We start from the raw sequence: 14,658 nt of genomic DNA, 5'->3' as shown, positions 1-14,658 counted from the left end.
GATATCAATAATACTTCTTTGAATGAAGAAATAAAAAATTATAATTGCATGATTTAGTTATTACATATTCTCCTCAATTTCCAAACTTCTAAAAGTTGGATAAAGACATTGTAGCAATTCATTTCCAAGCAAAAATAACGCATGGTGGCGCTGCAGGCTAATGCTTTAAAAGAAAGAAACGCCAATAAATGCTAGGAACTCTACTTCAGATCCCCAGTTAAAAAAGAAAAGCCCGTAAGCAGAGCCGGACCAGTAAGTCTCCAGAGAATGCTGCTTACCTACCTTTCCAGACAGGTTATCAACTAAAAGATCGACCAGTGTCTCAGTTCCATTGCTCCATAAGGTACTGCTGACCCCTGTTCTTGAAAAGGTGTGTGCAGAAGTAAAGATGGAGTCCGGAAGGGTGCGCAAACAAAGGCAAGTTCTGATTCTCTTTCTCTTATCCGGAGTGGCTCAGGCAGGCTGGGGACTCCGACGCTATTTTGTGATGGAGGAAACTGAGAGCGGCTCTTTTGTGGCTGACCTGGCTAAGGATCTAGAACTAGGAATGGGGGAGCTAGCTGCGCGGGGAGCCCGGGTGGCCTCTGAGGATAACGAACCACGTTTGCAGCTGGATCTGCAGACCGGGAAGTTGATATTAAATGAAAAATTAGACCGGGAGCAGCTTTGCGGCCCCACCGAGCCCTGTGTAATGCATTTCCAAGTGTTACTGAATAAACCTCTGGAGGTATTTCGAGCTGAGCTCCTGGTGGGAGACATAAATGATCATTCTCCTGAGTTTTCTGAAAGAGAAATGATCCTAAAAATCCTAGAGAATAGCCCTCCTGGTACTGTTTTTCCTCTGAAGAAAGCTCAGGACTTGGACGTGGGCAACAACAACGTTCAAAACTACAATATTGGTTCCAACTCTCATTTCCATATTTCCACAATCAAACGGGGAGATGGCCGGAAATACCCGGAGCTGGTGCTGGACAAAGAGCTAGATCACGAGGAGCAGTCTGAGTTCAGATTAACCCTGACAGCGCTGGATGGCGGCTCTCCACCACGATCTGGCACCACTCAGATTCGTGTCCTGGTCTTGGATGTCAATGACAATGCCCCTCAGTTTGAGCAGATACTCTATGAGGTGCAGGTCCCAGAGAACAGCCCTATAGGTTCCCTAGTTGTCAAGGTCTCTGCTAGGGATTTAGATGCTGGAGCAAATGGACAGATAACATACTCGCTTTTTTATAGTTCCCAAGAGATAGGAAAAACTTTTGAGCTAAATAGCCTTTCAGGAGAAATTCGACTAATTAAAATGCTAGATTTTGAAACCATATCTTCATACGAACTAGATATAGAGGCATCTGATGGGGGAGGACTTTCTGGGAAATGCTCTGTTTCTATCAAAGTGTTGGATGTTAATGACAACTCCCCAGAACTAACTATCTCATCATTTACCAGCCCTATTCCTGAAAATTCCCCTGAGACAGAAGTGGCTCTGTTTAGGACTCGGGACCGAGACTCTGGGGAAAATGGAAGGACGGTTTGCTCCATCCAAGATGATGTTCCATTCACGCTGAAACCTTCAGTCGAGAACTTCTACAGGCTGGTAACAGAAGGAGCTCTAGATAGAGAGACAAGAGCCCAGTATAATATCACTATTACTGTCACTGACTTGGGGACACCAAGGCTGAAAACCGAGCACAGCATAATAATCCTCGTCTCGGACGTTAACGACAATACCCCTGCTTTCACGCAAACGTCATACACGCTGTTGGTGCGTGAGAACAACCAGCCAGCCCTACACATAGGCAGTGTCAGCGCCACAGACAGAGACTCAGGCACCAACGCCCAGATCACCTACTCGCTGCTGCCAAACCAGGACCCGCACCTGCCGCTCGCCTCACTGGTCTCCATCAACGCGGACAATGGGCAGCTGTTCGCATTGAGGGCGTTGGACTTCGAGGCCCTGCAGTCATTCGAGTTCCGAGTGGGCGCCACAGACCAAGGTTCGCCCGCGCTCAGCAGCCAGGCGCTGGTGCGAGTGGTGGTGTTGGACGACAATGACAACTCGCCCTTCGTGCTGTACCCAATGCAGAATGCCTCTGCACCCTGCACGGAGCTGGTGCCCAGGGCGGCAGAGCAGGGCTACCTGGTCACCAAGGTGGTGGCAGTGGACAGAGACTCAGGCCAGAACGCCTGGCTGTCATACCAGCTGCTCAAGGCCACGGAGCCAGGGATGTTTGGCGTGTGGGCGCACAATGGCGAGGTGCACACTGCCAGGCTGCTGAGCGAGCGCGACGCGGCCAGGCACAGGCTGGTGGTGCTGGTCAAGGACAATGGCCAGCCTCCGCTGTCTGCCAGCATCACGCTGCACGTGCTGCTGGTGGATGGCTTCTCCCAGCCCTACCTGCCGCTCCCGGAAGTGGCGCCCGAGCGCGCTCAAGGGGACTCGCTCACTGTCTACTTGGTCATCGCCTTGGCGTCGGTGTCATCGCTCTTCCTCTTCTCTGTGGTGGTGTTCGTGGTGGTGAGGCTGTGCAGAAGGAGTGAGTCGGCGCCGCTGGGTGTGTATTCGGTGCCTGAGGGCCACTTTCCTGGCCACCTGGTGGATGTCAGCGGCACAGGGACCCTGTCTCAGAGCTACCAGTATGAGGTGTGCCTGAAAGGAGATTCTGAGAGTAACGAGTTCAGATTCTTGAAGCCTATATTCCCCAATATTCTGAGACAGGACTCTGGAAGAAAATTAGAGGATATTCCAACCCTCCAGAATAATTTAGGTATTTGAAATTTCTCTGCTGGTTACATTAATTGTGCCTCTTTTGCTTTTCATTTTCCTTTTAACTTCATAGTGATGTTTAATTCTACTTTTTTATTTTTTCTAGTAGTCTTTAGAATTGTTATTTTTTATTTTGTTGCCCTGTTTGCTTATAATTATTTTCGGATTTTTCTATTGTGAGTAAATAGTTTATATCAGGAAACTTTCTATTTCTGATTAAAGTTTTATTATTCCCAAAGGATCATATATGAATGTGAACCAGTTCTAATAATTCTAACTCAAAATTTAAAGGTACATTTCCCACTATATGATACTACATGAAAATGTATAATTCCTCTTTTATCATACTTTCTTTTAAAATCTGGAAGTCTTTTAGTTTTTATTATTTACACAGCTATAACTTTTCAATTACCCTATTTCTATTTGGAATGGTATTGGTTTATGTTCATTAATATCCATTTTCTTCCCAAGCTCCCTGTTTTTATTTGTATTGTCAAATAGGCAGCCATATGGATAATTTCAAATTACTTATTTCAATTTTACTCTTGCAATCACTAGACTTTCACTGTAAAATACATGTCAGTTTGTAAAACACAGCTGTATCACCCATTCTTTCTCATATAGATTAATGCAAAAAGGACATAGGCTCAACTCTAACTGAAGTTATGATCTTGATAAATTACTTAACAGGTGTATTTATATATAGATTGGCCATGTTTAAGGTGTTCTTATAAAGCAAACAGACTCTAGGATCAAGTGATGCATATTTTTGCAATTGTTCCCTACCGGGGCAGTATTAGAGCCCCGTATTATGAGAAGTCCCCTAAAAGCACATGTGTGAGAAATTGGAACAAGGTTCAGAGGTGGAATGATTAGTTTATGACAGTTGTAGCCTAAATAGTGGATTAAATTACTGATTTAGATTAGGTGGGTAGTAACTGTATGCAGGTAGGGTATAGCTGGAGAAGGTAGGTGCATGCCTTTGGGGTATATAAGAAGTCAGTCATTTATGAACTGAGGTCTCTTAAACTGTGTACCAAATAAACTTTCCTTCTTCTGTACTGTTCTTGTCAGGTTTTTTGATCACAGTGATGAATAAGCTGACTAAAACAGAAATTGGTACACAGAAGTGGGGTTGTTGCTCAGAATAACCTGACCATGTGGTTCAGAAGTCTTTGGATATGGTTTGTGGTGGGAGGAATTTTGAAAAGGCTATAGATGCAAGCTGGAGAAGCTTTAGAATGGATGATTAATGGATTATTCTGCTGGTAGCTCAGAAAACCAGAATGCTGATAGGACTTCTGGGCAGGAAATACTAGACTTATGAGGTTTCAATGGAGGAGAACTGAACTAACAATTGGAGTAGAAGCCATTCATGTTACATTCTGACAAAGAAATTGTCTATATTTTGTCCATGTCTTGAGGCTTTCTGTGAGGCTGAATTTAAAGGTGACATACTAGTTAATCTGGTGAAGGAAATTTCAAGGCAGCACAACATTAGGAGGTTGCATGGATATTGTTGGTGACATTTAGACAAACTTACTGTGATAATCAGGAGTAGAAAGCAGAGCAGAAAGATTTTAAAAACTTGTTTGGTCAAAAAAAGTTTGGCCATAAAAGTGTAAGTAAAACTGAGGCTAAGAAATTTGTGGTTGTTAAATACATTAGCAATACTAAAGAGATGTTAAGTACTTTACAAAGAAACCATAGGAAAGAAGATTTAGGGCATCTCTGGAATTGGCAAAACCACACCCATCTCCAGCTCAGGGTGTAAAAGTAAAAATTCCTTTGAGAAGAGACCATTGGGAACCCTGTCTGCATTGCGGGGGCTAGGAAGTTGTTTCACTATGCTTGGCCACCCATGCATTCAGAGGGTGCTGCATCCATGATCCTAGGAGATTTGGCTGCTGCTCAAGATGGTGGCAGCATCAACCATGTAATGCTGGTTCTGCAGGATTGCAGGATAATGGAGTAAGTGGTTTATAGAGGATACCACTGAGATTTCAAAGGAATAACTGGGTGTTTGGGCAAAGTGTAGCGGGGTCAGAGTCCCTGTGGCTGCTTCTAAAAAAAAGTAGTGAATGAAGATGTGATAAGGAAATCAAAACTACAGTGGAGATCCCTGAGATTAAGAGACACTAGTAACATGGAACATCTGCTAAAGAAAGCTGCAGGAATTGAGCAGAGACAAGCCAAGAAAGAGCCTGTGTGGGCTGTAACCAACAAGGCCAAAAGGGCAGAGCTGCACAAGGCCCTTGGAGAAAATGTCATAATGCCATATGCCACAGATGCTGGACATGGAACTTCAGAACTTATTTGCCCAGCTGGATTTCAGTCTTGCCTTGGACCCATCCTTTCTTTCTATGCCCTTGTGGACTAGAAATATTTACTCTGTGCATTATATATTGGATATATGTAACTTGCTTTTGATTTTTACAGGTGTTCATGCTAAGAATTTTCCTTGAGTCTCAGAGGAGACTTGGACTTGAAATTTTGGGTAATGCTGGAACTGTTAAGACTATGGGGACCTTAAAAATGGACTAAATATATTTTTCATTGAGAGATGGGCATGAGCTTTTAAGGATCAGGGATGAAATGTAATAGTTTAGATTTGGTGTGTCCCCCAAAAGCTCAAATGTGAGACAAAGCAAGAAGGTTCAGAGGTGAAATGGTTAGGTTATGAGAGTTATAACCTAATCAGTCAATTAATCCAACTAATGTGGATTGATTGGATTGATAGCTGTAGGCAGGTAGGTTGGGAGTGGAGGAGATAGGTCACTAGGGGCTTGCCTTTGGGGTTTATATTTTGTCCCTGGTGAGCAGAGCTTTCTCTGCTTTCTTGTTGTCATGCCCTGATCTGCTTTCCTCCACTATGCTCTTCTGCCATGATATTCTAACTCACCTTTGGCCCAGAACTATGAAGTTGGCTAGCTATAGACTGAAATCTCTAAATCCACGAGCCCCATATTAACTTCTCTAAGTTGTTCTTGTCAGGTCTTTTGGTTACTGTGATAAAAAAAATTTTTTCACTAGAACAGGCAAGAAAATTCTCAAACGAGTCCAGATTCTGGGCACTGAGGAGTTTCTAATGGTACAACATCTCAGTATCTACTTGCCTTTGGATGATTATATTTTTCTGGTTGATGAGGAATTCAGGAAAAAAATACATTGTATAATGAAAATGTGTTAACCAAACAAAATTTAATAAAGGATATGTTGATGAAGCAGTTGAATTATTTCAAGAAAACATTTGGAGAAATGATGGTATCCCCCAAACTTGTCTACATCCTAATTCCTTTTTCCTATGAATATTTCTAATTCCTGGTACCTGTGAATATTTTATGTTACATTGTCAAGTAGAATTAATGTGCAGACAGTATTAAGGTAGATGATCAACTAAACTTAAAATAGAAAGAATACCATAAATAATCTAGGTTTATCTGATTCAACCAATTGTTAGGCATGAAAAACAGAGTTGAATTGTCTATGAGATAAAGAAATTCCACCTAAGCAAAGGAGATTCATCTTCTGCCTCAGTGTTCCAACCTATAATTGCTAACTAACTGCCATACGGACTTTAGACTTGTCTAGCCAAACACATAGTTTGCTCAAATTGTTTCTCTGGTCAAATCTTGATTGGTACAGATTTTAGAACTTGGAATGGGGTGTTGCTATAATAAATAACTAAAAATATGAAAATGACTTTTGAATTGGGCAATGATAGAAAAAGCCTAGATTGCTTTGAGTGGACTATTAGTAGAAATGTTGTGTTAATAACTCTACTAATGAGGATTCAGATGGAATTGAGAATATGGTGGGAAACACATATTGCCTTATATAATATACAATTCATTTTAAGCAGATTTCAGGAATATGCATGGATGTTAAAATTACTGCTAGTAAGAGCTCAAAAATGAGGAAAATGTTACTGTAGACTAGAGGAAAGTGAATATCCTGGCAGGAAACTTAACTGACTTGTGACCTGCAGTTACATGGAAAGAAGAACTCATAAACAATGAACTTGGACAGTTAGCTGAGATTTCCAGACAAAATATTGACAGTGCAGCCTGATTTCTTTTTGCTGCTTATAGTAAAATATAAGAAAAATTATAAGAGGAATTAAGATAGTCAGGAATATAGATGGAACTATTTAGGAAAGAACTATGGAAAGAGTCTTTTACCTAATAAAGTTAATCCCTGTTACATATACAGGAGATACACAAGGCTTTTGTGAATGTTATACCAGCAGAGACCTTGCCAGCTTTGATTGACAGGGATTAGTATTCTCTATCTATTTTGAGAGAGACTTGTATGTTTTTCCCCAAACACAGCAAATAACATTGAGGAGAGCTCATTTTACTGTTGTAAAGTCATAGTTAAAATAATTCACATTCAGAAATCAAATCTGGGGAAAACTCTACAGCCTTTTTGCACTTGGAAACATAACAAAAAATAATTAGACTATTGTTTTCATTTCTGTATCAGCAGCCTGGAATTTACTGGAGAAGTTTTACCACAGGCTATGGGCACCCTCTGTGTAATGTGCTCTCAAACATAAATGAGCAGTTCAAGAACTAGGGATATTGATTGATTGGTTGGTTAATTGATTTATTGATTGATAGTGGTGCTGGGATATTGAATCCAGGACTTCAAACATTGCAGGCAATTGCTCTACCGCTGAGATATTTTTCCAACCCCCAAACTATTGTTATTTAAATGATTGTAAATGCTCAAATAGATAGCTCAGGAAATACTTCAACATTGTTTGGACATTATATTTGACATGAAGCAAATCCCAGATACTCAGAAAACTGAGACAGAGAATTGGAAATTCAAGGCCAGCCTGGGCAATTTAGTGAAACTCCATCTCAAATTTTCAATAAATGAAAAAAGGGCTGGGGTTACAGCTCAGTGGTAGAGCACCTTTAGATTAAGCTCCCAGTAAAAAAAAATGTTTTGACATGAAATAAAAAAGCATGGGTCTGGGGCTGTAGCTCAGTGGTAGAGCACTCATCTTGCACGAGTGAGGCCCTGAGCTCAATCCTCAGTACCACATAAATAAAACAAAGATATTGTGTCCAACTACAACTAAAAAATAAATATTAAAAAAAAACATGAAATCCTTGGACCAAGTTCTGTCTCTTTCTGATTATAAAGTTTTTTATCTGACAGTAGTTAAATTCTGACCTATCATGGGATATCAGAAATCCCTAATTTTGACAGACCCAAATAAGGGAGTTAAAAGATGTTCCTGAGCATAACTTCTTAAAAGGAAATTTTTACTTAACTAGTCTGCCCCCAAATATTTCTCCCCAATGTGTCTCTATCGCTTTCAAATTCCAGAGTCATGTTTGAAAACAATATGTTCTTCTGCACATCTTTTTCTGCTTTAAACACAACTTTTAGATTTTTATCTTTCATATTTACAGAAAATGTACTAACAAGAAATATCTCTTCCAAACTTAATACCTCTGTATTAAAGTCTAACTTTTCTTGTTTGCAATCGATAGAAACCCAGTTCAAACTAGCTCAAGGGGGGGGGGGGTAAACAGAATTTATTGAGAGGATATTTGAATACATAATGAACTTTGAGATATGCATAACAATCAAAACTGATTTAAAACAATTAGAAACAGAACTTGAAAAACTGTATTATATCTCCTGTTCTTTTATCTTTTATTCTATCTGCTGGTTATATTCTCTTTTACTGAAGGCCACCTTCTTCCACATGGGGAAAATGCCCTCCTATAATTCAAAGTTATTTTTATTACTATAAATTATCTCATGCCTTTTCTAGCCCCAAGTTCAAAAATCTTGGTGAACTTGCATGAACTCTAAATTTGGAGCAGGAAATTGGAGGCACGTTTGTGTGTTTGTGTGTGTGTTTGTGTGTGTGTGTGTATGTATGTATGTTTATTAATATGACTGCTCTCATTTGTTTCACATGCTTGTAATTGAGGTAGGAGATAGATGCCCTCCACAGAATAAAGAGAGGCAAATAAATATCTGTGGATGTCAGTATTCACCAACACCAGTCATTTGAAGATAAGAGAATCAGTTTTCTTTTGTAATTCTTGTATTATTTTGTGTGTCCACAAAATTGAAAGAACATTTATTTCACAATTAGAACAACAAATTAGCCCAAATACTTTGAACTGACAGGAATTTGTCTGTGAATTGGTATTCAATGACAATGATAATTCCATATTGATGCTGAATTTCTGTAAACTGCCTGCAGAGGCAAAGCAGACTACCTGGAGTGGTGGTCATTGATGGGGCTTCCTTATAGAATGGGATTAGTAAGGCCTGTAACATATATGTATCTCTTTCAAATCTCCCTTGGAACATTCATTTTTCCTTATACACTTGGCTTTCACATGCTTTTAGTGGATTTGTTTCCTCATGCACCTAGATGTTTCCCCTTAGTAATTTTTCAAAGGAAGAGGTACAATAGAAAAAAGACCCAAACAAGTGGATTTATTGTTTCTGTTTCTGCCTGCAGTGATTACTTTTGACAGATACTATATATATGGTAAATGTGTTATGATAAAAGGGTGTTAAAAATGTCTGGTGAGTTCTAGCACTTTCATAATTTGGTCACATACCTAGCCTCCCTTATGGGCTGAAAACAGCAAATACCATCTCCTCTAGGGATTATAACCAATTTTAAGATAATATTAATTTGAGTACCAAATCAGAGAAAGAAGTTTACTACTAGTACCTTTAGGTTTGGTCTTTTTCTTAATTTTTCCTAACAACATATTTGGATGAATCCTACACTTCTCATACACTGAAATCTTTTAAATTAAATCCGACCAGGCACACTAGTACATACCTATAGTAGTAGTGGCTCAGGAGGCAGGGGTAGGAGGATTACAAGTTCAAAGCCAGCCTCAGCAACTTAGGTAGCCCTAAGCAACTTTGCAAGATCCTGTCTCAAAATAAAAAATCTAAAACAATGGGATAAGTATGTTGTTTAGTGGTTAGGCATTCCAATACCAAAATATTGAAACAAACAAACAAATAAAATAGGCCCATAGATTCAAACATGTTTGTACTACTCCTTTCCTATCTTCACAAAAACTTTAGCTGGAAAGTGTAGAATTCAAATCCATCTCTAAATCATTATTACTTTTGTGTTTCTTACATTGATCTGGAATATCTTGAAAAGAGCATGATTCCAGTCACCAGAAGAATTAAAAAAAATAAATTTTATCATAATACATGAATGGTAATGCATTTAACAATGTTAGAACTCCACAGCTGCACTCAGAGCACTTGTTTGTTGTGTGTGTTTGAGTGTGTGCCTGTATGTGTGTACATGGTGGGGGTGAGGGAGACCAAAGGTGGCTTAGTAGGAAGTAAAGGTGCACTGCATGCAGAAATACAATTGTTTAGTTTTTTCTTCTTTTTCTAGCTTCTCTGGAATCTTAGATTGTTGATTAAAAGCCCCCTACTTTTCTGATATAAAAATTGTTTTTCCATAACTTTTCCACATAAAGAGATTTGTTTCTGTTAATCCCTGAATGAATGTTGGCACCTTTGCAAACTAAAGGAACTTTTCTTTGTGAATTTAATAATCCCAACATTATTGTATCTACAATTTTGGTGGCCCTTTGGCCTTAAAGGAGCAACCCAGAAGAGAAATTATAGAGCAGAAATAGCCCCTTTTTCCTCATTGAGATCAGGAAAAAGTAAAGTTGACAATAAGATCAACCAGGGCTGGGATTAAGGTGACATCAGTAAACCAATATATATAAGTGCAGTGTGGTTTCTCTCTTTGTTTTAAATTTCACTTTTTTGTTCCTTATGGAATTTTGCATTAATTTAGGTTTTTAAAGACTATTACATTAAGTGATATCTAGCTTGACTATTAAGTTTTTGAGTGATCCCTTAAAATTTGTATCTGAAACACTTGTCTTAAACTTGTTCTAGTAATTAGTTGATTTCAAGATGCAAGTTCTATGAGATATCTCCGAGGTACTGATGGAAGTCACAGGTGGAATTTAAACAGGAAAATTTGAAGCATGTTCCTTGATATTCTGAATATGGGATAGCAGGAGCAATGGTGAAGAATGTAAGGGTATAGAACAGAGTTGATGATCTGAAGTCTTGCAATCTAGGACTAGAACTACATGTGTATGGCCATGATTTACTAAATGAATTGTTCACATCTTTTTCTTCTGCATAGCATGCAGCAGTATGAAAAATTTTAGCTATCAGATAAATTCAGTGCACAAATGCATTGAGATTTTTTGCATCTATTTCATCCATTGATTTTGTATATCTATTTTATAAAGAATGTGTCTATGTTTTTTTTCTTTTAATGCCCTGGTCAAGCTTTAGTTTCAGGGATCTACAAGTCTCATAAAATGAGATGGCAATTGTTACTCTTCCCCTATTATATGAAAGATTTTTGTGTCCAGCATTTATTAATTTTCATTATGGATTGGATAGAATTTACTATTGAAGCCATCCATGAATGAACTTTATAGTGTGTGGGAAGATCTTGAATATCAAATTCAATTTTTTACATATGCTACAATTCCAATTTTCTATTTTCTTCTCTGTCAGTAACATGTTTTGCAAAATATTTCCATTCTATGATGTTGAATTTATTGGCAAGGAGTTACTTATAACTCATCCTGTCTATGCATTTAGGGTCTATAGTGATGCCCCTCTTTCATTCAAGATGTTGGTGATATGTTTTTCTTCTTTTGTCTTTATCACTACAGTGATAAAGTGAGAGTACTAATTTATTATTTGAAAACAAACCCTTAACTTTGTTCTTTGCCTGTTGACTTCAGATTTCCATTTCATTGATTTCTACTATTATATTTTACTTTCTTTTATCTTATTTGGGTTTAGTTTTTTCTTCTTTTTCTAGCTTCTCTGGAAGCTTAGATTGTTGAATATAAGCCCCCTACTTTTCGAAAATAAATTAAAATATATACAAATATAAACGAAAAGTGTCAATTTCTCTATATACATTACTTAAGCTGTGCTTCATGAATTTTCCTATGTTGTGCTTTCATTACTGTTCAGTTTATCTATAGATTGGTTTTCTTCATTGACCCAGAGGTCAAGTACAAGTACATTACTTAATTGCCAAATATGCAAGGATATTATTTTGACACCCAAAATAACTGTTTGTGTCTGAAAAAAACTATATGATTGAAATCCTTTGAAGTTTATTCATTATTTTTTTTTTAATGGACAAGTTTTCTTGGTGTGATTCCCAAGTATAGAAATGTGTGTTCTGTAACTATTGGGCATGGTGTTTTACAAATATCAATTAAATTAAGTTGATTGATATTGTTATACAAATCTTCTTTATTCTTTTTACTATATGTTCTATAATTACTAGAAAAAAGTGTCAAATTTTTCAACTGTTTTAAAATTTGTCTATCCTTTCATGTCTACCATATTTTCAACCTCATATATTTTGAAATTCTGATATTAGATGCACATATGAGTAGTATTAATTTATTTTCTGGGTTAATGAATACTCATAATTATGAAATGTGACTTTTAATCTCTAGTTACTCTGTGTCTGATATTAATAGTCATTCCATATTTGTTATGCTTAGGATTTCCAGGATATATGTTTCTTCATTATTGACTTTCAGCCTGTCTTTATACTTAAAGTACCGCTTTTGGTAAATGGAATAGGGTTGAATTTTGCTTTCTTATCCAATGTTGTTATTTTTTATTTCAAAGTGAAAAAGTCAGCCAGGCACAGTGGCACATGCCTGTAATCTGAGCAACTCTAGAGGCTGAGGCAGGAGGATCATGAGTTCAAAGCCAGCCTCAGCAATTGGGACACTGTCTCTAAATAAAATACAAAAAAGGACTGGGGACATTGTTCCGTGAATAAGTGCTTCTGGATTCAATTCCTGGTACCAAAAAAATATTGAAAAGTTGTTTTGATTTACATATAATTATTTGTTGTATCTACTTCATTTTTTATTCATACTCTGTTTTCATTCATTTGTTCCTAATTTCCTGTTTTCTTTTGGCTTTATTATGTGTGTTTTGGTATTTCATCTTATATCCTTAATTGACTTGTTAGTTATAACATTATCAGGGGTGTTTCTTCTAAGGATAACAAAACAGTCATTTCTTATCACACTTTACCTTAAATTAGTATTATGCTACTTCACTTAAAATCTGAAATGGTTCCAATTTTGTAATTCTCATCTTTATTTCTTTGGCACAGATCAGCACAAGATGTAGAAGAGATATTTGAGAATTCATGTGGAGAAAACTGCTTTGTATAAGCAAATTGGATAGTATCTCAAAAAGATCTTAATATTTATAGTATAAAAATATTTCAAAATGGGGAGAAACATAATTAATCAGTGTTGAATAGCCTGCAGCCCAATTCCAAATCTAAATTTACACTAGAGAACTCATGCTGGAGAGGAATTACATAAAATCAGAAAATGTGAGAAAGAATTCACTGATTGTTAAGTTATATATGGGATCACATGCTGGACACAAATCCTATCGATGTAAGAAATATAGGGTATCTTTCAAATGTCTCTTGTATCTTGGGTCTCATATAAAATTCACATTGGGGTAGAATACTCTGAGTCTGCAAAATGTAAGAAAGCCGATATTTTTTCTTCATTCATTTCTGTACAGGTAACAACTCATGGTGAAGATAAGCCTCATGAATATAAGAAATGTGAAGAATTCTTCCATTTTCTTTGATGCCTGTGAAAACTCCCAATGAACCTAAAAATTGTGGGAAAATCTTCATTGACCTTTATCCTTTAGGGCACATGTGAGAACTCATATTGGATTTATATTCTATGAATATAAAACATGAGAAAGTTTTTATACTTCACTTTCCTAATGTACACATTAGAACTACCATTGGAAAGAAGACATATGAATAAAACTAATGTGGGAAAGTCTTCAGCTATTCCTTGATATGAAAAAGAGCCCTATACATACAAGAAATGTAGGGACATCTACAGTTTCACTTCATCCTTTAATAAGTACATGAGTACTAAAACTGGAGAAAAATCCTCTGATTACAAAAAATGTGACAAATCCCTCATTTCTGCTTATACAAAGCTTATACTGCACATCGCCTTTTGAAGGGAACCACTGCAATTGTTAATTTTAGATGTCAGCTTGCCTGGATTAAGGGCTGTGTAGAAAGAGAGTAATCATTACTTCTCAGTATGTCTGTGAAGGTTTTTCTGGAAAAGTTTGATATTTGAATCAGTGGACTGAGTAAGGAAGATCCACACTCACCCAATAAGAATAGGCACCAGCCTTTTTTTTTGGGGGGGGGGGGGGGGAGGGGGGTAACCAATAGAAGAAAAAGGCACAAGAAAGGACCTCTGTGTCTTCTGAAGTTGGGAAGTCAGTATATTCTCCTACGCTGGAAGGTCAGAACTCCAGGTTCCTCAACCTTTAGACTCCCAGACTTTCCCAAATAGTATCTCATGTCATCAAGTCATTGGACTTGAACAAAGCTTTGCCACCAGCTTAGCTGATATTCCAGCTTGCAGATGGCCATTGTGGGACATCATGGCCTCCATAATTATGTGAGTTCATTCCTTTTCTCCCTCCATCTTTCTCTCTCATTTGTTTCTATATGTTTCTCTGGAGAAGCATGATTAATACATTCTTCAGTTGCTCCTCATTCCTCTTATAATGCATGAAGAGAAATTCTATTAATATAAGGAGTATAGGAAAATACCAACTTGTATCTTGTTCTTTCAAAGGCATTTGAAAATTCACATTAGAGAGAAGCCATAGAAATGTAAGAAATGTCATACAGTATAATTACTAACACTTCAGTGTGCATGTGAGAACACATACTGAAGAGAAAATATACAGATATAAAATTGTAGGTAAGACTTCAAGTCCTTCTCATT

The 14,658-nt window shown here is 37.5% G+C and overlaps 1 protein-coding gene across 2 annotated transcripts in view; it reads left to right on the top strand.

The window, feature by feature from the left end:
• Positions 1 to 229: 229 nt before the first annotated feature.
• The window catches only part of LOC114086486 (protocadherin beta-15-like), a 28,144-nt gene continuing 13,715 nt past the window's right edge, over positions 230 to 14,658 (top strand). Inside the window, exons 1-2 of one of the 2 annotated variants that reach the window (XM_071612304.1) lie at positions 230 to 2,762; positions 13,409 to 13,723. In XM_071612304.1, the coding sequence (XP_071468405.1) occupies positions 389 to 2,762; positions 13,409 to 13,425 (2,391 nt within the window). In that variant the 5' untranslated portion in view covers positions 230 to 388 and the 3' untranslated portion in view covers positions 13,426 to 13,723. Of the gene's footprint in view, positions 2,763 to 13,408; positions 13,724 to 14,658 lie in introns of those variants that run through there. The other variant, XM_027927752.2, reaches the window with a different exon arrangement.

The sequence above is a fragment of the Marmota flaviventris genome, chromosome 5 (assembly GCF_047511675.1).
Source record: "Marmota flaviventris isolate mMarFla1 chromosome 5, mMarFla1.hap1, whole genome shotgun sequence".
In the NCBI taxonomy this organism is placed as follows: Eukaryota; Metazoa; Chordata; class Mammalia; order Rodentia; family Sciuridae; genus Marmota; species Marmota flaviventris.
Note: the sequence above shows the minus strand (reverse complement) of the source record. Positions and strands in the feature narration are given on the sequence as shown.